This window comes from Rhopilema esculentum, chromosome 1 (genome assembly GCF_057945365.1).
Source record: "Rhopilema esculentum isolate cy_ngs chromosome 1, ASM5794536v1, whole genome shotgun sequence".
Taxonomy (NCBI): domain Eukaryota; kingdom Metazoa; phylum Cnidaria; class Scyphozoa; order Rhizostomeae; family Rhizostomatidae; genus Rhopilema; species Rhopilema esculentum.
This window is the reverse complement of record NC_142815.1, coordinates 3,375,517-3,398,923: the sequence shown is the minus strand read 5'-3', so window position 1 is coordinate 3,398,923 and position 23,407 is coordinate 3,375,517. Positions and strand designations below refer to the sequence as shown.

Genomic DNA, 23,407 nt, shown 5'->3' with positions numbered 1-23,407 from the left:
TTTTACAATATGGCTTGTGAACTGAAACGGCCCATCGCCAACACAATTGCTATACTTACAAGTTAACATATTCTCCATAATTACAAAATTAGCAATAAATCTAAGAATACAGCAAACAGATAAGCAAATGTAAAAATTATCATAAGCTATACAGTTTATTTTACGTAAGGGTACACACAGAGGACTTCCCAAAAGATTCCCGTGACTCAAAAGCCAGTGACATGAAATTAGCCATTTTATCAGTAGCCTCAGTTAAAAGGAAGAAATTTTGTAATTAGGAAAAAAGGCAACAAACAATAGCATTGTTTATCTGGTGTTCCAATTTGCGTAAAAGCAAGCCTTGATGTCTAGATGTACCAATAGGGTAGGTACAAATTCAGGGACCCCGGAAGCGGGGGAGGGCCAAAAAGTTTCAAATATCCTTTAACCATACAAAAATCGCCCTGCTCTTGGTTTTTTAGCATATTTAGCCCCCCAAAATATTTTAGCCCCCTCAATCTCTAACATTCTACGCGGTCCTGGTACAAGTTCCGCATGGAACCAAAAATTGGGACCTGAGAAAGAATGTTTGACCAGGAAGAATGGATCTTTCTTTGGGCGTTGCGGAGCAGTTCTGTTTGTTATGGCAACGCAGCCTCGTTTCTGGTAAACAGTCAAAAGAGCAATGGCGGATGCTTGCAAATATAACGAATCGACAACCGCGATAAATTTTGCTTTGAGAAGCAGCTGCAAGACACATAGATTGTGTTTCAAAAGGTATTATCTTTTTGCTTATCATTTATCTGACTTTTGCAGCTGTCTTAAATTCCAGATCGGCTATTTTGACATCCAAATTATCTCATTTGATTTCTTTTCAGGCGCCTAATTTTTTAGGCATTGAATTGACTTAAACAGTTCAACAGACGAAATAAATTATCCTGTAAAGAGAAAAGAAACATATTTGTATGTTTCACGGATTCTGTAAATCAAAATACCATGTTATGTCGATGAGTTGCTGGTGTATTCTGTGAATTACATGACTATATTATGTCGGTAAATTGCTTGGTGCATTCTGTAAATTAAAACACTATATTATGTCGACGAAGAAATGGTTTTGCTGTCTTATCCAATCCTGTTTAAATATGACCAGCCATCCTTATTTGAAATTAAATCTTATGAAATGAAATTATGATAATAATTGTTTTGCCCAGAGGTCATAACTGAGAGAAGAAGGAGTTTTGTAAAATGTTTCATTTCATAATACTCAAGAAATTATCATTAAGAAATAAAGTGGTTGTTAAGAAGAAAAAGAGATGTGTTATATCTCATTCAAAACTTTTTAGGGCATTCAACATTGTCTTCCAGATCAATTTGACATAATTATAGTGAGTCTTATAATGTGATGCTACAAGCAATTTCAAACTATTAGATTTATCTGGAACATTGAAAATTTAGGTTTAACCATCTCAACTCGAATAACTACAAAACTATTAACTCATGCTAGGATGCAAAACAAGTTTTTGTGTAAGATCAACTAGTAGGAAATAACAAGATTGTGATTCGCACTTAGCGTGAAAAGAATTTAGGTGACATTGTTTGTTCATAGCGTAAACTTATAATTTTTCTTCTTTACACATTAAGTTTCCTCCTTTTTTATTTTTCTTTACACATCAAGTTTCCTTCTTTACACATTAAGTTTCCTCCTGTCTTTGTTATTTTTTCCTCTCAACTTTCTCCTGTAAACTCGATCTCCAATCAGCCAACTTATCTATTTTCAGAATATCATGTAAAACCTTTTTAAAACTTTATCTAAGTTTTGGTAGAAACTATTTGAGTTTTATTCATATTGAAACCCTGTTGACAAACCATAAATCAAAGAAAAATTCTGATGATCTGTGAAGACAAAGAAGGGGAGGTCTGTGAAGAGTCATCAGTTATAAAATTTACTGTTTAAGTTCCAGGTGAAGAAGGAAGTAGGTGCGATTTCACCTACTGCTTGGCAATTTGCCAACAAATGAAAGATTTTTGATTTGGTCTTGATGACAAACAAAATTACAGTTTTTCCTTACGATAATGTTCAATCTAATCATTGATCAGTGGAATCTTCTAGCACTTTTTATCCATTAATCTATTATTTCTTGCACTCTGAGCATTAGACTGATGCTCAGTATCGATGTAGAAGTAGATGTTGACTGAAGATTCATCAACCATTATCTCAGTGTCCTAGGCAACATTTCTGGGAAATTTTTGTCACAATCTTTTTACTTCTTTATGTTCACAACAGCAGATTGGTTTAATTAAATAGATATTTAATATATGCCTTGAGACTGTTGCTTAATGAAATCAAATTTGAACTGAATTACCAAGGTTATGTAAAATTTGTGGTGGTGGGTGTGTCATATCACCTTACACCCCTCATCTTTTATGTCCCTAAAAAAGGTTTCTTGTTATTGCGTACCAAGTTATTGAATGGCTTCTTCTTGTTTCTAATATTTTATGGTTAGTGACATATCTTGTGGTGTTAGGAAAAGGTGGACATTCAATAATTTTCTTTATTTTTGCACAAGAGATTCCCTGTATTTTTTGTATTTTTGTAATTTACTGTATTTTTGTGAAGATCAGGTTGGAAAACATTGTATAATGTAGCTGAGAACAGTTTGTGAATTTCCAAAGCGCAAGCAGGGATCCAAATAAATTGCAACATCATATTTTGTTTAATGCATAGAATAACTAATTATTTCTTGAGTTGAAAATGAATGTTATTCTAAACTGCATGCCAATAACTTTTTATTGTAATTGCTGTCAATGTTTTGGCTATATTTCTCAATATGGAAATAAAAGTTCAAATTTTCAGACCTTAATCTTGTTTATCACTGTATATGACTGCAAGTTTTCCAATCTGCTTTAATTTTTAATGTACAAAAACCCTAAAAATATATGTTTTCTGACACTATCTCACTCTTTTTGCAGATATATGTGTTGATGTTGAAAATACTGTTTAAAATAAGGAAAACAAAGAGACGTGGAAATCAAGGAGAGTTATGGCATCAGAAGAATTACAAGATCGAATTATATCAACTGCAGGCAGTATGGTATCTGAAGGAGGATTCCTAGAGAGGGGTGACGCCCCTGCCCAGGCTGTTTTGCATTCAAATGCTCAAGCAATGGCTCTGAGAAAAGCAGCCGAAACTCAGGAAGAGCTTGGTAAAATAACTGATCGCGTTGACAAAGTAAGTTCTAAGACATTGTGAGAGATAATGGAACAAATTGGAAGATTGTTGTGCTCTTACAGAAAGTATATGGTAAACTGACTAGGAGGAGTTTTGAACACCCTGGCTTAAAGATTTCAAATTTGTCCTGCAACAGTGACTTTTTCATGAAACAGTGGCCTTTAGATGCTACCATTTTTCTGAAACTAACTTGTTGATCTGATTCTATGAATTAGGTTTTTATTAGATAAAAGTATAGTTAAGTAAGTATAGAATTTAGAAACCAAGTTAAGAAGATTTCTGAAAATTGTTGCAGAATTTGTGTACAGATGCAAGGTTCGATTCTAAATTGCTTAGAAATTACCAAATGGAAAGATTTAAACCTATTTAAATGTATCTTGTACTTCAGTGCCGAGTCATCAGCATTGAAGTTGTAAAGAATAGTTCACAAAATTTGTCTACCTCTAAGGACATCACAAACAACCAGAACATTAAAAGCATATGAGTCAGTAGCACAGGTCAGAAGAGGCACACATCTTTAAGAAAAGGGGTGCTTTTCAAACATTGATAAAAACCCTGAGAGAAAAGACACTTCTCTTAAGTTGCAGGCACGTGCCAATGGAGGGGCGGGATTCGAATTTCCCTACATAGAAGATTTCTGTATCTGAATTTGCCATTTTGGATAAGGTTCAAAATATATTTCACAAAATTATTATTCTGTTTAGCCTTTACAGCATAAGAAAATAACTGATACAGACTGTCCTTTTTTATTTCAGACTTTGAGTTCATATATATTAGCCGACTCGATAGAGCAGCCAATAACAGGAGCTGACATCAATAAGATAAAGGACACATATGTTAAAGACAGAAATGCGACGCTGGAGCTTGTCGATGACCTGGTAACCATAGAATTATCCTTTCATGCTGAAAATCTATAAAGTTAGCTTGGTATAGCAATAATTTTATCTAAGTATGACAGTGACGGCGTCGTCAATGGCTTTAAAGGGGGAGGGGGTACAAAATTACGAAATCTAGGCCACCTTCTTTATACTGTTAGAAAACCCCAGTTTGCCAACAAGGAGCACCAATTTTACCTTTTGCGAACGCCCACGTTTAACGTTTTGTAAAGTCATTGCAAAATCATTGAACTACGTCACAAAAAATACTTTGTCAAAATAACATGCAAGATCAAGAATGAGAATAGCTAACCGGACTTTGAAAGAGGGAATGGATATCCGGACTTTGAAAATAGAAACCCTAAGAGAGAGAGTAATTGACAGGACTTTGAAAATAAAACAACTACCCGGACTCTGAGAGAGGGAGTGGATGTCCGGACTGTGAAAATAGAAACCCTAAGAGAGAGAGAGAGTAATTGACAGGACTTTAAAAATAAAACAACTACCCGGACTCTGAGAGAGGGAGTGGATGTCCGGACTGTGAAAATAGAAACCCTAAGAGAGAGAGAGAGAGTAATTAACAGGACTTTATAAAAAACAACTACCCGGACTCTGAGAGAGGGAGTAGATGTCCGGACTGTGAAACAAAAATAGTTACCCGGTATTAAGGCTGTGTGATTCAACCTTAGATCCTAATGTGTCCAACTAGCTTTGATAGGAATTGATAGGAATTTTCCATTAGCGATGAATGGGACACGAGAGGTTAAAACTATTAGAAATATGATCTGAATCGAATCCAAAAAAGAACATTTTGTTTATCGTCCTTAGCAACAGAATTTTTGTCCAAAAGATTTTGTTTATTCCAAGAAAGCTCGTTAAAATATTGATCATTAAACCGTCACGAAAAGTGGGGATGTTATCAGCTTATACACATGTGCCAAGAATCGTGAAACTATGCATTAATAAAGTTCTTATTTGCCCACTCTCTTGGTTCAAATAGAATAATGTGTCAGTTTGTTAGAGTTAAAAGGTACATTTTGTGCCAGTTTAGGGAAGTGGTTTTGTAATTTACGGAAAGTCCCTCAGAGAAATATATGGCACTTTATCTAAAGAACCTTTTTATCATTGTTATTAGGTTTGTCATGTGAGGAGAGAGGGAGTGGATAACGGGGGTGAAATGATATGTCCTGGTAAGACGTTCTAAATGAAAGAGAGACTAGCAAAGGATGACAATGGAGAAAGAGATGGATGACGGGATGGGAAGTGAAAAGGAAGGAAGTACAGTAGAAATTTTAGGATAACGAAGGAGTCTGGGCTTGATTGGGAGAAGGGAAGTTAAAAAGGGGGAGGGAGGAGGGGTAAGCAGTGGGGACTATAGGATGGTGGGGAATAAACGTTTACAGGAAATAAGATAAAGCAAAACGGACGGAAGTAGAATCAGGGAAAGATAGATTGGGCTTGAAAAAAGAATGGTAAATTGAAGTAATATGGTTGATAATAAGAATCAAAGGAAAAAAAGTTATGGCTGATAGAGTTAAAGCAAAATAAAGATGATTGAATGATGTTATTAAGATGTTTAGAGAAAAACAAGAAAACAGGACAATTTTTTTGCTTAATTAACGGACTAACTAAAGTAATAATATATTGATAAACACGAGATGCAAATATGACATCCGAACTATCTTTCTTTTTTTGCAGACACAGCTCATTATTATTTTGTCAGATCCCATCGCCAAGAAAAAGGTAATTTCAGCACATTTTGTAGATTGCCTGCAAATGCAACTCCACTGTTGCCTAATTTTATACAACGTTTATTGGTTTCTTAAGCATAAGTGCGTTTCTTTTTAACTGTAAAATTAATATTTTTCTTAAAATTTCTCCGCTCTGCAAATATTTATTGCAGAATGAGTACCGGGCTGACAGCTGAAAAATTATAAAAATCTCTAAATAGATAAATATGAAATAGAATTATTTTTATTAAGCACACAACAAACACGGCGATTAAAAGATACATTTTCTGGATATCAATTTTCGATAAAATCGGTGAAACAAAGCTCGAAATATAAATACGAAATAATCAGAAAGACATAATCCGTTTTTTAAATGTTTTAACTCTAGCTAGAGTCATCTTCAGTAAAATACTTGAAAAAACAAGAATTACACTATAAATAGGAAAGGATAAAACAATAAGGATATTATTTTAATTAATATCTAGAACAACTCTGGAGTTGAGAGACTGAAAATATTATTCTCCAAATCGATATGGAAATATTAAGGGCCATGAAATAGAAAATCAGTGATGACGTCATGTTTAGACTTTCCAAATTTTTGTCATCCGGTCTAAAATGTAAGGAGGGGGGATGAGCTACGACCCCAGGGGTCAACGGCTTCGGGCGGAAGAACTCCTGGAAAGAGGGATGGTGCCCCTTTAAAAACACTGTAGAGGTGGTTCTGGGGGCCCATCTTAATATTAGCCCCTTAGTTTTATCTATGACCATGACAACGAACCAAAATTCAGATTTTGGGTTAGTTGGAGGGTCATGGTAGCCAACCTTCTGATAGAAGATGTTAATGAATCTAAAATGTAGCAAAATAGTCCTATGTATCTCAAAATAGTCAAGCCAAATATGAAATATGTTTTTTATATATTTTAATATACTTAAATTTTCTTTTAGTATCAGCAACAAGTGACAATCTTTATTGTGGGATATGAAAATCTGTGTGGAAACAGAGTGAAAGTATGAGATCGCTCTTATCTCTTTTATTTTACATTTTATTGATCCATCTTTTATTTAAAGAAAAATAGAAGTCAGAAATACGAGACTCAAATACCAACAAAACTGAGAGACATCTAAGAAACAGATAGCTTAGGTAGAGGGATAAGGAAGAAAAATAAGTCAAATGTCATTGCATAGAATCTAAAGTATAAATCAGAATGAATCTCAATTAGAACAAGCAGCTTCTGTTACGATGTGACACGGAATGTGACACGCAACGTGACACACAATGTGACACTCAAGTGTCTTATTTGTTAACTGAGAGCCTTAAGAGACGTAGAAATTCAATCTGAAAGTTTCGGCTACAGACTTTTTCCATGTAATACGCTAAAACAAGAGTCCGTTTTTAAGAAACATTTAAGAAGCATTTGAGGCTCCAATCAACAAGATTTTAAGAAATTTTAGGCCTACCTGGTTTGACGTGATTCTTTTAATTAAAAAGTCCTGTTATCGTTATCGACAGTATCTGGCGCCACCACCAGCTGTATCATTTAAAGCCGGTTGTATTTTAAAGATATTGATATAGAACAATATCGATCTTTAATTGTTTTATCTTTTTTTCAGATCCTGTCGCAGTTGAATGAGGTTGGTATAATACAGATGTTTTGAAGTTGAATCTTACGGTTTGTTTTGAAGAACAGGTGGTTTTATGTTGATCTAGGTGTTTCAGCAGCCACGTAGCTGCAGGGGGGGACACGGGGGGCTGCCCCCCCCCCCAAATGAAAATTTTGACAACAGCTTGTCCACTATGGCTACAGTTTTTCCAAATGATATTTTGAAAATTTGGCATATTTATAATTCCATGATCTTGATTTTGTTCAAATATATCTGTTTTCTTGTTTTAAAGCCTGCCCCCCTCAGGTATGGTTCTTGCTGAAGGGTGGCCTGTTATATTACTGTGGACCAGTTTGTTATGTTACAGAGCTCTGGATATATCATAGGACCAGTATAAAGATTTGTTGATTAGATGGCTCTTTGCTTCACATGACTGTTCTTTGCCACAATCCCTGCCAAAAGTTCTCGAAACGTGCTTCACATGACTGTTCTTTGCCTTAATCCCTGCCAAAAGTTCTCGAAACGTCCTGCGGTCGTTGAAATTTTTTGGTACATTAGATTCCGGTCATAAGATACAGTAATGTTGATTGAAAATATTATCATTATTATTTCAATTAAGGTTCTGATGTAATATATTAAGTTAGTTACGAATGATAATATTTTAAAACACTTTGTTCGTAATTAAATCTACTTAGTGTAACACAAGTTTTTAGTTGAAATGTATTTGCCAGGCAAGTCTATATTTTGCTAGTTAACAAGCTTCTTTCCATTCGACTTATAAATGTCTCGTAGGTTTGATGTTATTATTCCGAGACAAGTTAGTTTTGGGCGGCCTCTTGGTCCTGTTTATTTTTCATCCGCGTATCCTAAAGCTAGCTGTGCAGGGGTTTGTTCTGGTAAGCAAAGTGCATGTCCTCAGGGGTGGCGCCAGAAATCTTCCGACAGAGGGGCCAAAGCTTCCGACAGGGGGGCTAAAATGACTGAAATAAGCAGTTTTCGTACGTTATTTTGTCTAATTTGCTCCGATAAAAACCTAAAATTTCCTCCGATGGGAGGCTAGATGCTTCCGACGGAGGGGCTATAGCCCCCCCTAGCCCTCCCCTGGCGCCACCACTGCCTGTCCTAACCATCTAAATTGACGTTTTTCCATAATTTTGCTCAATGATGTTTCATTAGTTTGTTGGTAGACAGCATCATATTTCATTATATTTAGTTTTATATGTATGTTCGTTATAATCTCTTATGAAAAGCCCATAACTCTACCTAGCTGATAGGGTTACAGTGGTTGAGTTTCCAACTTATTATCTGTTGTTATTCAACATTATTTTAAAGGGGAGAGAGGGGGGGGTTGGGGGTGCAACCGAACTTATGCGAAATTTTTGTTCACTGTACCGAAACGTTTGGCAGGCATTGTATCCGTGTATTAAGGCCGACCTCCACTTGGCCGCGCGTACGGTGCGGCCAAGTCACCAAGTCTTGCAATTTGATTGGATAATCTCCGACGTACGTAGAGCGGCCGCTCTGAGAGTAGAACCAGGTTCTACTTTCAAAGCGTACAAAGTTTGAACGTGACGGGCAAGAATATTGCATCATACCGAGTCACTGGGCATGCGCTGACTTGGCCGCACCGTACGCGCGGCCAAGTGGAGGTCGGCCTTTAAGCATGCTGGATAAATAACACTCCCGGGAGATTCTATGTTGCTATTCCAAGTTCCACGCTAAAGACGATCATCAGGAAATATTCACGTTAATATATATACTACTTAACGTTTAATGAATATTGGCTAAATGAAGATTACCTTTTGGTGGTCTGTGGTCTATGGCTCGATGTCTTGACTCCTGCTTAAAACGATTTAAAATGAAAATTTCTCTTTACCGGTCTGTCACAAAGTGCTCGATGACGTATAGGCAGAGCTGTACACGCTATTTGGTGTATAGAACAGGACGCTTCTAAGTTGCAACTCCGAGTTTCACGCTTATTGTGATCGCAAGACATTGTTTGTTTATTACTAGGCTATTTGTGTAAAAGCATATTGACTAATGAAGATTAATGATGATTACCTGTTTTATAGTCCTTGCCAACTGCCTAGCTAGCAGAGGGTGAAGGGGCGACACCCTCCCGCTTCATTCTAAATGATTTGGTTGGTAGAAATTCAGTTGGTCCAAAAACTCCTTAGTTTGTCGGTAAAATCGTCTATAGGTAGGCTAAGTAACACTTAAGTTGTTCTTCATCTTTGATTAACTCGACAGATTTTACTATGGAGGATTCCTCAATTTTCTATAGAGGATTTCTCAATCCACCAACCCCCCCCCTCCCCCCCCTAATGCCTTCCCTCCCCTGGTCTGGAAGGCCAAGCTACGCTACTGGTGTTCGATGCCTCAAAGACATGACTTTACATGCTTGGTGTGTAGAACGGGACGATTCTTAGTTGCAACTTCTCGTTTAATGTAACCTCGAGATGTTGGCAAAGAAATTATGTAAAATAAGTTTGAACTTTCTAAGACATAATTTTCCCAAACAAAGCTGTTAACAAACATGAACTATACTATACTTTATTTTCGTATTCTTTTTTAGTTTTTCATTCAAAATAGCAAAGACGAAGATGCATATGACATAGAGTATCCAGATTTCGACATTGAAGAAGTTGGTAAAAATGTAAGGTAAATACCCCGAATAGACATCATATTTTTATAGTATGTGCTGGCTGAATGAAGACTAATAAGTGGAAAACTATATTTCTTCAAAAGGGAATGTGTGGGAGAGAAAGGGGTGGAGAGAAAGGGGTGGAAAGAGGGTCATGGAGGGATGGAAGAGGGTCATGAAGGGATGGAGGAGAAGTGAAAAGGGAGAAAGTAATATATTCTATGTACTGACGATCATACCAAAAGTTAAAATAACAACCAAACTATTTTTCCAACAAACTTTCCAAAAACTGGGATATGTGCTACAAGCACACCACTTCAGATAGAACCACTCACCCTCAAATGCAGCTACTTTTCTATAAATGTAACGACTTCCCCTTTATATACAGCCACAACTTTTCAGATACTGCCATTACCCCTTCAGATAAACCCACTTCACCGTTAGATACAGCCACTCCCCCTAAGAAACAATGAATCCCCTTCAGATTCTGCCACTTTCCCTTCAGCTACTGCCACTACCCCTTCAGATAAACCCACTTCACCGTTAGACACAGCCACACCCCCTAAGATACAATGAACCCCCTTCCGGTACAGCCACTCTCCCTTCAGATACAGCCACTTCATCCATTGAAACCCCCAGAATGGTGTAAGTCGAAGCCATGTCTCTCAGAGACGTAACATTTGCACGTCATCAATTCTTAATGAATTGTATTTTAAGCGGACTCACTTTTTGAACATTTTCTATGTTTCAGAACCGCTTTGGATAGAGCAGAAAAAGCTCACGAGCGACTTAATGCAGTTTCCACTGAAGTTATAAAAGTTTTAGAAACTGTCAACCCAAAGGAAGCAAAAAGGCAAGTTTGAAAACAAATTAGTCATATTGTATCGTTCTGTTTTCCTTTGTATTTGTTTACTTGTTCTACATAAAACTGGATTTAATTTCAATGTGATAGTTTCGGATCTATATTTTCTTGCATTTATGTTTCTTTAGCGTATATTGATATGTAGTATATTTAATGGTTTGTTGTTGTAGTAAATTAAGTTTTCTGTTATTCTATTTTATCTCACGGTACGGTACGGTACGGTACGGTACGGTACGGTACGGTACGGTACGGTACGGTACGGTACGGTACGGTACGGTACGGTACGGTACGGTACGGTACGGTACGGTACGGTACGGTACGGTACGGTACGGTACGGTACGGTACGGTACGGTACGGTACGGTACGGTACGGTACGGTACGGTACGGTACGGTACGGTACGGTACGGTACGGTACGGTACGGTACGGTACGGTACGGTACGGTACGGTACGGTACGGTACAGTACGGTACGGTACGGTACGGTACGGTACGGTACGGTACGGTACGGTACGGTACGGTACGGTACGGTACGGTACGGTACGGTATGGTACGGTACAGTTTAACAGTTAAATGCATTGAGAAAATGATTGTTTTGCAACTGGTAACAAATTTTTATTATCCAATAGCCGGAAAAAGAAGCTTGAAAAAGCCATCATCCAATCAAGAGATGACATCATCCAGCTCACAGAAAAACTCACAAGTGTCCAGAAAGGTGAGTTCAAATCGTTTCTTGTTCAAATTTTAATGCCAGTTGAGTGGTGAATATGCACCCATCCGCAGAGGAGGACAATATAGCCCTCGGACTAAAGGACTATTTTTCTTGGGGGAAAAGGCGTGTCAAAACCTATTACAAACTTAAAAGTCCCTTGTTTTAAATTGAAAGTATCTTTTGTTCCTAGAGTTTCCAAACAAACGTGGCTAACACTTGTAGAGGACAGGTGCTCAATTTTGCCCTTATGCAAAGCTCCTCCCCCCCCCTGATGATGTTATTGCTCCTACGGCATTGAAAGAGGAAAAACCAATCGTACCTTCAAGGCAAATTTTGCCAGAAGCCTTCTTATACATCGATATGCCCTGTCGATCTGTCTCCAGTATAACTTTCTCCACATGATCCATATCTTTGCCTTAAAGTGGGTAATTAACTTTTTATAGCCTGTGTTTGTTTACCGAAGGGTTAGGCTTTTTAGACCTGGGTGGAGCTCAGCTAAACCCATAAGCCCTGTTTAGCGAAAAATGATGTGCTTTTGTGGTTGGAAATAGGATCAAACCTGGTTGGCTGTTTAAATTCCAGTCAGTAATTAGAATAATGATACCCAGTGGTTTTTCATGTGAAAACAGGGATGGTAAGATCTCATTGCTATTTAGAATGGACACAAGTTCTTTCAGCGGTCTTTATATGTAGCGATTGGATTTCCAAGCGGATGGCAAAAAACTTTCTGAATTTACCGGTTGTTAAAAACATTTCCAAATCTTCAACCGCAGCGAATAACTTAGCCTTCCAGCCTTAAGTTCAGTTCCTTTTATTTTAAAATTCCACTACAATGCAATTCCACAAATTATACTGTAAATTAAACAACAAAAGCTTTACAAAATCAATGAAATACAATTCTACAAAACAAACTACAATACAAAATAAAGGAGGAGAGCCTTTTATTTACCCCCCCCCCCCTGCCTTTTAAGGCCCCTGTTAAGATCAACTAAGTGGATTAAATGTACCATCATTTTAATACTCTTGCATAAGACGGGGTTTAATGTTGATTTGACTGGAAATTAAAGGCAAGTTACTTTACAGGAGGGTACTGGACCAAACAATGTTAAGATATCGTAACACCTTGTCACTTATTTTCTTATCTTACTAATAAAACACAGACAGTCTCCAGTAGTATATCTTTCTAATTACCAACGACACACACAAAAACTGAACGTCTCCGTTTTTCTAACAGATTCGTGATGCAACCCTCTTGTTAACGCCCTTTTTGTTAACGCCTCTCCTTCTTTTAAACATCTTTTTAAGAGAGCTTAGTTATCATGATCAGCCCTTTGACGTTGAAACAGTTGAATGGTAGAATTCCACCGGCCAGGAGTCTCATATTTTCAACGCTCTTTTCTGAAACTCTGCTCTCAAAATATCATATTTTGGAACGATTGTATATTTTATTCATAAAGGCATTTTTTAATCTTTTAGCATGAAGGCAAAATGTCGGGTACAAATATCTTGTTGATTTTCCACCGTGTCATCAGTCCCGGGCTCAGACTGAAGCGACCGGAAAATTTGCTCCAGATAGCATTTCAAAATAACAGCTAACTGGATATAACGTTTTTTCTCAGCGTTTGGTTTTCGATTTTGAGTGAACGTTAAGAATTCTAATTAATTATTTGCAGACCTCTCGGATCCCTCCTCTCATCTCTCCTTGCAACTATTCTTGCCCCCACAGAATCTCTTTGTTTACATTTGAACATCTTAATTTTGAATGCATCGACTGGAAGGAGTTATTCATAATTTTGCACCAGCTGACAAACGTTATGGTCTCATAAACCAATGGGATCACTGAACTTTGCTCCAGTTGAAGCAAATTCGCTTCGGGAAGTGCTAGATAGCCAATCAGATCGCGTAACAGCTGGAGCAAGATCCAGCCTTTTGATTGGGTTAAATTCCTTAGCATGAGGAAAGTGGAGCGAGTTCGTGCAGGTAGGAGCACTGCAAATAGACAAATCATGATGAACAAAGAAACTGCAATTGCATGTTTGCTATCTCCAGCCCGAATTACAGCATTATATTTCACATCACTTGATTTTCCAGCATAGCACTAATAGCATGGGATCCGTCATAAGCTGGAAAATGGGGGGGGGGGAGAGAAAATTTATCACTTATAACCAAAAAATTTGAAAAAAGCTCTACTGTTTTGGAAAAGGTGGGCGTGCCCCCCTCCCACGGCCCTTCCTCCGTCGGAGGCCCTGAATAAGTTTGGTTTCAATGCCATCAGAAGATTTTCATGAACGGATTGACCTCTTTTAACTTTAGGTAGGAATTGAAAGAAGAAGTAATGAAACCAGGCCAGAGATCAGAATTTTAAAATCAAAGGTGAAAAGTCAAAGTTTAAGTTGAAAATTAAGTAAAAGTAATTTTTTTGCTTTTCAGAGTTGGAGGCAAACGAAGGGAAATCATCGCAACTTTATAAGACACTGGAAGGCAAACAGATGGAAATTGAAAAGTAGGTTTCCGTTCAATTTAATCAACTTATGATTAAAAATATTTTCTAAGTAAACGCAGTGTCTTATTGTTATATATTTGACACTATCGTACTCTATCAAATTTATTGTCTTATATTTTTTGTTGTGTTTTACTTGTTTGTCTTCTATCATGTTTCAGTGTATTTATGATTCATCATATCTTATTCTATCGCATTTATTGCATTTCTATTACTTTCTATATTTTATGTATCATATTTCATTAAATTTCCTGTATTGTACTTTATTTATTTTATCATATTTTTTTATTCTATGTTTTTGCATTTTTATGATTTTTATGCGTTATTTTAATATATTATATTTATTTTGATTTATTGTACTTTACTTATTTGGTCACACTTTTCACCAAACACAATTAATTGCTTTTTGAAACCTTCAATCCTTTTTTTGTGACATCTGGTAGTGCTCTGATGCGGAGCCCAGATATCCCTGAACCTTCCTCTTAACAAATTATACAATTGACCTCTCTTTTAAATGAGATACAAAAGCTTCAGGCTGTGGAGCTATTTATGTTAATTATTCTAATTATGATCATTCATTCCATCTATGGTCATTCAGATTTGTGATAAATTATGATGATTATTCTCTTTATAATCATTCAGCGAAGGAGAAATGCATTGTACTTTTTATGTGTACTGCCATAAATTATGCTAAATTTATTGATAAATTATGTTGATTATTCTAATTATGATCAATCAGCGAAGGAGAAACGCATTGTACTTTTTATGTGTACTGCCATAAATTATGCTAAATTTATTGATAATTTATGTTGATTATTCTAATTATGACCAATCAGCGAAGGAGAAATGCATTGTACTTTTTATGTGTACTGCCATAAATTATGCTAAATTTATTGATAAATTATGTTGATTATTCTAATTATGATCAATCAGCGAAGGAGAAATGCATTGTAGTTTTTATGTGTACTGACATAAATTATGCTAAATTTATTGATAATTTATGTTGATTATTCTAATTATGACCAATCAGCGAAGGAGAAATGCATTGTAATTTTTATGTGTACTGACATAAACTATGCTAAATTTATTGATAAATTATGTTGATTATTCTAAGTATGACCAATCAGCAAAGGAGAAATGCATTGTAGTTTTTATGTGTACTGACATAAATTATGCTAAATTTATTGATAATTTATGTTGATTATTCTAATTATGACCAATCAGCAAAGGAGAACGCATTCTATATATTACAATGTTTGTCTTCGTGTGATATTTTTTGTCTATTTGATTCTTAAGGATCCCTTCGACAGTTCAATAATCTTAATATATAGATAAATATATAGATTGAATCACAATCGCTTATATTGGTGCTAAATTAAATTTCAGGTTGAAAGGACACGTTGAGATGGGGAAGGTTTGAAATTTTCATCATTTCTAGCTTGCCTCTTTGTTTTGAAATGGTTCTTAATGAATAACAAATCCCCTTGAATTAATCCTGTCTTTATGGTCCAAGCAAGGATTTTTGAAAAGGAAAATCTATTCTTGCCCGTCACATTGTATTCTATTTGCTATCTTCAGCAAAGAACAAAACGCATTGTACTCTTTATGTGTATTGATTCAAATTATGCTAATTTCATTGATAAATTATGTTGATTATGCTAATTATGACCAATTAGCAAAGAAGAAATGCATGCTACGTTATATGTGTAATGATATAAATTATGCTAATTTCATTTATAAACTATGTTGATTATGCTAATTATGACCAAGCAGCAAAGAAGAAACGCATTATACGTTATATATGTATTGATTCAAATTATGCTAATTTCATTGATAAATTATGTTGATTATGCTAATTATGACCAATTAGCAAAGAAGAAATGCATGCTACGTTATATGTGTAATGATATAAATTATGCTAATTTCATTTATAAACTATGTTGATTATGCTAATTATGACCAAGCAGCAAAGAAGAAACGCATTATACGTTATATATGTATTGATTCAAATTATGCTAATTTCATTGATAAATTATGTTGATTATGCTAATTATGACCAATTAGCAAAGAAGAAATGCATGCTACGTTATATGTGTAATGATATAAATTATGCTAATTTCATTTATAAACTATGTTGATTATGCTAATTATGACCAAGCAGCAAAGAAGAAACGCATTATACGTTATATATGTATTGATTCAAATTATGCTAATTTCATTGATAAATTATGTTGATTATGCTAATTATGACCAATCAGCAAAAAAGAAATGCATGCTACATTTTATGTGTCAAGAAATAAATTTTGCTAATTTCATTTATTAAACTATGTTGACCAATCATGTTATAAACTATGTTATAAATTATGACCAATCAGCAAAGAAGAAACGCATTGTAAGTTACATATGTATTTATGTATACATATGTATTCAAATTATGCTAATTTCATTGATAGATTATGTTGATTATGCTAATTTTTTGAGCATTTGAAATTTTATTGTAGAGAAAAGCCCAAGAACTCGATGAACTAAAATCTGAAGCTGAGCAGAAAAATGCCACCATTCTAAAGATGCGGCAAGTATGTTGCATTGACTCTACTAGATCTCTTTTTGACACATGACATTTTGCACCTAGAGCCACCGAATGAAAAACAGGCTAACGGTTGAGAATTAATTAAATGAAATGAATGCACAGCATGAAAAACAGGCACTTCAAAAGCAGGGAGATTTTGTAAATACGGTTTTATAGTTTGATTCAGCTACAATTTTTTCAATTTCTATTGTCGTTCCCCTTGCAGTTTTAGAATCTATCTACATAAGCACGATAAAACCGCTACTGTGTAGACAAAAGGAGTTCGTTTTCACCTTAGGATTCCACTGGTAACATTCTAATAGGCAAGCGGCACTGACTGGTGAACCTTTACAGTCATGTGCTCGTGTTTCTGATTGGCCTATTTCGATCCACAACTGGGTATATATATTTCCTAGCGTAGAGTTTTCGGTCTATGTTCTGACGTTTTAAACTCTGAGGAGTGTCAGACGAAAAGCTTCAGTTTACTAAATGTTTGCTTTTTTCAAAGCCATTTCAATTTCTTTCCTTAGATTATATTCAATGTTTTTATCCCTTGAAAACAAGTTTCTGTTGAAGCGCAACCTTCCTTGAACGAATTAAATATGAATATATGGTCCACTGACTGCCAATTGTAGTACAATTTTGTTTTTTTCCAGGAAATGGATAAATTAAAACTACTGCTCGCCCACGCAGAGGACAAACACGAGCATGTGTCGAACAAGCAAAAGGAGTCTCGAGAAAAGCAACAGGTATAACAACATCGGTTTGCTCGAATAAAACATCCCTTTGATCGACCTCTACGATCCTTTTCACAGACCTTTAGAGTCTGTGTACTTAATAGCCTGCATCGCTGACCGTATTCTTCGTAAGTTTTTTATTCACATGGGTGAAAAGAGAAGGCATCACACTAGGCCCTAACCTCGCATTCGCGTTAAACATTTTGCATAAATTATATTCCAGCTTTCCATAATTTAATTTATGCAGAGATCGCATGTTCACAGATCTTATTCTCCTTCAGAGCATGGTCTGCGACGCAGGCTACGACCTTAAAGGCTCCTGCGCAACCAGCATGCTTTGCGGTAGCAGTTTTTTTACGCGGGAGAAATGGACTGTATTTGGTTATTTCATGCAGGACGATATTCGGCCGGTTTTGAAAACATTGTTACAAATCAGGCCGGATGCGCAAGGGCCTTTAACCCATTATCCATCTTGCACCTTATAAAAGTTTTTAATCTGTAAATGTATTTCTTTGTAGAGAATGCAATCCGACCTTGAAGAAAGAGTCAAAGAACAGCAGCAAAAAGTTGCGGAGATACGAAAAGGTAACTTCTCAGAACATATTGTTTATGCAACAATTATCAAATATTTGTTAACTAACAGAAGGGGTTTTACAGGGTCTACGATGCTAGGGGGCCAGGGTGGCCGTAGCCCCCATTTTTGAAAAAAAAGCTTTTTTGCAAAATATTTTGTGATGAGTCTTAAAGACTCATTGCTAACAATGACCATTGCGCCACGCAAGCATCCCATAATGCATTTTCAGACAGTCTGAAATCAATTTTGGTTAATCCGTAGAAGTTTACTGCCATTGTTTGGATTGTCACTCTCGCAAAGGCTCATTGTTAGCAATGAGTCTTTAAAGGCATTGAGTCGTGATAAAATGGATTGGGTATGCCCTAAATGCCAAAATCCGCTGAGTCACGATTTTCATGACTGCGATGCTATTGGCTGACCTTAAACTGGTCACATGAACTCAACTTGTACTGATTAACAAAACAGTTGCCATCAATAGCAAGTTGTCAACAACGGATGCAAATATCATATGAAACAACAGCGATCACGCCGAAACCAAATGACTCCCTATAGTGAAAGCCTATTTACCATGACTCAATGCCTTTAAATTTGTCTCTGTTCCCTAAATGCTACCTGGATCCTGGAGGTTACTTGGAATTAATAATCAGAGGGTTCAACGTTACCAATTCTTCGACGTGCATTGAAAAATTACTAAATTCGCCGTGCATTCAATGGAAAATTACTAAATTTCTGCAAATGTACCAACTATTGAAACGAAAAATGTATGTTAATTTGGTCTAGGCTAAGGAAATGAAGCTTAATTCAATCATGGCGAAGATATTCCGTTTCTCTTGGTGAATTTAGATGGAATTAGACACTCTATTACAAAATTACTACTCCAAATTTGTCCTGCAAACTTTAATAATGCTTTCCGCTCATGATTTACATCAGTAAGGGAAGATTTTTAGTGTCATTTCGGCCAATTTTTATAAACAGCACCCTGCGAGTTGTAGTATCCTAGCCGTGTTGTGCAGAAGATTTTCAGGACTTGAAACAACATATGTTTCCTAGAAATATAGTCAAATGCCTCGACGCATTCTGGTAATGCCTCGAGCATGAATATTTCAGAGCCTAAGTAAGATGAAAGTTATTGGGAAGGCTGACAAGGGGCCTAGGGGCAATTTCTTAAAATATTTGTTTGCAAGCCAGTCCTTTAAGATAGTCTTAGGACGTTTTTTCTTACATTGTAGTATCGCATTGGTATTTAATCAGAAAATGTACACAAGGACAATTTGAAAATATACACTTTCCTCCTTAGCTGTTTTGGACCTGATATTTAATCCAAAAAATTATCCCTTTCCTCATTTAAAGGCAATCTGTCACGACATTGATTGGTTATAAGAACAAAGCGATTTCTATTGTTTGTCCAGTCCCTCTTTAATTTATCGCATTGTAAAAAATATGGCGGAGCGCTGGAATCGTGTTTAGGCTATTGTTCCAGCTATTGTTCTCGTTAACCAATCACAACGAGACAGATTGCCTTTAAACTTGAGAGCGTATGTACTTTCACAAACTGTTTAGGATTTTAGATGACATATTGACATGAATTTATAAGAAAGTCATCCCAGGGGTGATGGTTTTTGCTGCCCCCTAGGTTACAAGATCATTTTCACCCTAGATTACAAAGTCATGTCATAGATTTGTTTGAGTTCCATCTTTGTTGTTTGGGTTAAAACCAGAATATGTTTCTGGCCCTTTGAAAAGTTTTCTGGCAATAACGTCCACATGTCCACATTTTCGTAATCCTTTTCCTGTATACCGGACTGAATGCACATGATATGACCGGATTTATAAGCGAGTTTCCGACCAGGAATGTCCATTCCCAGCACAGTAGCCTATCGAGGACCGGACTTTTGACTCCATTTAACCTCAACAAAGCCCGGATCACTGATGGCAAGTAACAGAGAAACATCGAAACTACAATAAGGCCTCCTAAGGTTACAAGTTTCCGGTCGCCTCGGCTAAGTGTTGTATGCCCGAATCTCGCTGCCACAGCATGTATCCGGCGTCGTGTGGACCACGCAATCTTCAGTATACTTCCATAGCTGAACAGAACAGTAATCGCTCCGATTGCTATACTGCCAAACATCGATACATACACAACGATCATATTTTCCGTTAGCTGGTATGAAATCAGGACCAGAATAGGAAGAAACCAGGCAGTGAAAATAAGAATCCGGGTTTTCAAAGTATTGAATTTGGTAAAGTATGTAAATGGATAGCAGACTTTTGTGTACCGTTCTAGAGATACCGTTGTTATTGTTAGAAATGAAGTCGAACCGAGAATAAATGCTACTGAAAATGTAAAATCCGTTATTGTACAATATTGATCCGGACCAATCATTCCACCAAAAACTAAAAAAAGTCCGGGCATGACTATAACGCCTGTTCCGACATCGGTAATTGCAAGATTTAGTAGTAGTTTCTGACATGGGCTGGTCCGGTCTGTTGTTGTCAATATGGCGATGATTAAGGAAGTATTAATGACAGTTGTTGGTAGTGCAAGAATCATACTTACAATGGCACATATTTTCCAATCCTTGATCTCAGTGGTTGAATTATTGATTAACTCGTTATAATAATAACACGAGAGCTCCATACGTCGTTTCCGGCCTCTGAAGTAGCTCTGTATCCTAACTTGGTCCTTTTCACTTAACCACGGATAATTTTCTTATTTCAATTCAATTATAAAGGGCCCGCGGGTCTTTTCCGAACTCTTTGGCACAAGCAGTAACTCTGTACCGAAAGCCGGTCTTTTCACTCAACCACAAGCTATGTTATTACTTACAAAGAACCGACCGTCATTCTGATAAAGTTAATACTATGCAAAGCAATTTGTGGCAAGTTTCCTGGCAAGCTCCGTATTAAAAACATGTAAAATGACTTGACTCGCGAGTTCTTGTATTAACTTGTCCGCTTTTTTCAGGCCTTCCTTTCTCGATCTAGTGAGAACGTAAGCGCCAGTGTCTACGAGTAGCTGTTTCGAATTCAAGGCCAAGTTCTATGCTCTGTTTATCATCAAATACTTCTCTATTGTACTAGCAGAGGTAATTTGTACTCCAAAGCATAGGACGCATTGTCTATCATTTAATTAGAATCTTGCCTCTCAGTCTAAATATTGCCAAGTTTCTCTTCAAAGAATTTCCTCTCCATGTAGTAAATTTGCCATTGTATTCTTTTATTGTGTTTATCTCCGTTTGCTTGAGGTATTTCAATTTTTCATACAACTGTCTTTGACCTCTGTTTAACTGCACTCACCACAGCACATAGTCAAAACGAATGCAGTGACCCAAGCTCCTATTGGCTAATATGTGTTAATCTACGTTACCAGTCTCACAAAATATCACCAAACAACGAAAACATGGCCTGATAGCATGGACTTAACAGCTGCATGCAGACTTTGCGTATCTGTACAAGATCACAATATAGCATCAACTGCGACAAGTATTTCTTTAGCGGTCTTTTCTACGCATTGAATGACACAGTTTTTCGGAGAATAAGACAAAGAACCCATGCAAAATTTTGAGAAGATAACCAACGAGCAATCAACACCATCAATAAGTCTGTACAATAACGTTGATCTGAATCAATATGACAATTTTCGTGTTTTCTGAATCAGCGACATACCTTTCTCAAATATGACAGTGAAGACATTAACATCGCAAAAAGTTTCTAATACTGACAAAACGACGAAACAGCAAAAGGCATCGTGATTTCGTCATAGAATTGATGAACTTCAATTTATTGTGGCTGTGTGCTTCGATTGTTGAATAGATTACTGAAATTTCCAGATAATTTGCTGAATCTTTCAGAGGAATCGCTGCAACTGATAGATTTTCCTGAAACTCAACGACTAATCGCTGCAACTTAGATTACTCACTGAAGTAAAACTCTCAGATATATTGCTGGAACTTGATGACGCTCTCAAATAAACTCTGCGAGAAACTGCAGATGGCATGAAACTCTATTTAATTTCTCTAGCCGCAACATACCTGTAACAGATACATCAAAATTTACTTTTATAGTTCTTTTGTCCGATTTCTTTCCCACTGCATCGTTAGCAAACGTCTTCTCGTTACACGATACCTGAATTTCCGCTGTCTCTCTCCTCAATTCTTAAGCATGTAAACAGTAACAAATGTTAGTTACGTTGTGTCAAGATCTTGCCAAAGTTTGTCAATGTTAGCCTCAAACAAGAGGAAAAAACGCAGAGAATCTTCTTAAACAAAACGGTGTGACAATGGTAAACAAAATTTCAAGTAAATTTCGTCGTTAAAACCAAAGTAAACATCCGTACTGGTTTTGTGAAACTTATGAAAGCAGCTGATAATTCTCAATCATAACGAAAATATATCACAAAGCTTTTTGTTGCTAAGGGGGGACTATCACGCAATGAGCATGCGCAGTATAGATTGCCATCAATGCGCATGCTCGCTGATACTAAAGGCGGGGAATGACTCATTCGACAGAAGTTTACGGAATTGTCTAGTTTCCATACTGCTCGAACTGATAGTCATAAATAAGCATGATTAATTATTTCAAGTAAAGGGTTAGGGTTAGGGTTAGGTTTAGGGTTAGGTTTAGGGTTAGGGTTAGGTTTAGGTTTAGGGTAAACTAATTACGTCATCAGGTCGAGCAGTATGGAAACTAGACAGCTCCGAAGTTTACAGTCAGTCACCGGAAAGTTTTTTTATTCTGTTGTCTTATTGTTGGCAAGATCTTTTTTTCCTAGAATGCTTGATTATAAATGTATCTTTGAAATCTTATATAGATTATTGGGATTTGTAGATAAATATTATGAAATGAATATAATTAAAAAAGCATATCTAAATACATATTCGGCGCCAACTACAATTGAAACTTGGTTTTCCAGGACAAATGTGAAATGATATTCGCTTCCTCCTGAAACGTCACACAATTTCTACAATTTTAGCAACAAATTGAGGCTGCATGTTGTCCGGAGAACGGGGGTTGTCTCATACAGGAAAAGACTACGGCCTCTTCCTCCCAACCCCCACCCCCCCCCCCCCCCCTCCCAGAAATTCTTGTTGTTGTGATGAATAGATGTGTCAGTTTCTGGTGTATATATATTGAAGACAGTAAAGAAAATGATATGATAGTGACTCCTACATAGTGCTGTTTAAAGCTTTTCTGGGGCCTGGGGCAAAAGGACAGTTAGGCCCGTGATGACGTCATTGAAACTGTGATTGTTATTATTAATTTTTTTGTTATGAACCCAGCTAGAACTTTTCAGAGGCCCTCTTAGCTCGGAGCTCGGGTCTATTTTTCTCCTGCCCCTTCTCGACGGGTCTTGCTCCGTATCCAAGGCAGACATAATTTAGGGGAAGGCCAGACTAT

At 36.6% G+C, this 23,407-nt stretch overlaps 2 protein-coding genes across 2 annotated transcripts in view; one reads left to right on the top strand and one right to left on the bottom strand.

Moving 5' to 3' along the window:
• Nucleotides 1-364: 364 nt before the first annotated feature.
• LOC135690278 (uncharacterized) overlaps nucleotides 365-23,407 on the top strand; it is a 45,934-nt gene continuing 22,891 nt past the window's right edge. Inside the window, exons 1-14 of the mRNA XM_065207786.2 lie at nucleotides 365-756; nucleotides 2,950-3,209; nucleotides 3,965-4,087; nucleotides 5,783-5,827; nucleotides 6,760-6,822; nucleotides 7,426-7,446; nucleotides 9,992-10,077; nucleotides 10,812-10,913; nucleotides 11,548-11,633; nucleotides 14,061-14,133; nucleotides 15,517-15,544; nucleotides 16,632-16,706; nucleotides 17,356-17,448; nucleotides 17,955-18,021. Of these exons, the coding sequence (XP_065063858.2) occupies nucleotides 3,021-3,209; nucleotides 3,965-4,087; nucleotides 5,783-5,827; nucleotides 6,760-6,822; nucleotides 7,426-7,446; nucleotides 9,992-10,077; nucleotides 10,812-10,913; nucleotides 11,548-11,633; nucleotides 14,061-14,133; nucleotides 15,517-15,544; nucleotides 16,632-16,706; nucleotides 17,356-17,448; nucleotides 17,955-18,021 (1,051 nt within the window). The 5' untranslated portion in view covers nucleotides 365-756; nucleotides 2,950-3,020. The remainder of the gene's footprint in view (nucleotides 757-2,949; nucleotides 3,210-3,964; nucleotides 4,088-5,782; nucleotides 5,828-6,759; nucleotides 6,823-7,425; nucleotides 7,447-9,991; nucleotides 10,078-10,811; nucleotides 10,914-11,547; nucleotides 11,634-14,060; nucleotides 14,134-15,516; nucleotides 15,545-16,631; nucleotides 16,707-17,355; nucleotides 17,449-17,954; nucleotides 18,022-23,407) is intronic.
• LOC135690280 (trace amine-associated receptor 1-like) lies at nucleotides 17,372-23,045 on the bottom strand. The gene has a single exon (XM_065207787.2). The coding sequence runs from the start codon at nucleotides 20,646-20,648 to the stop codon at nucleotides 19,719-19,721; it is 930 nt and encodes a 309-aa protein (XP_065063859.2). The 5' UTR covers nucleotides 20,649-23,045; the 3' UTR covers nucleotides 17,372-19,718.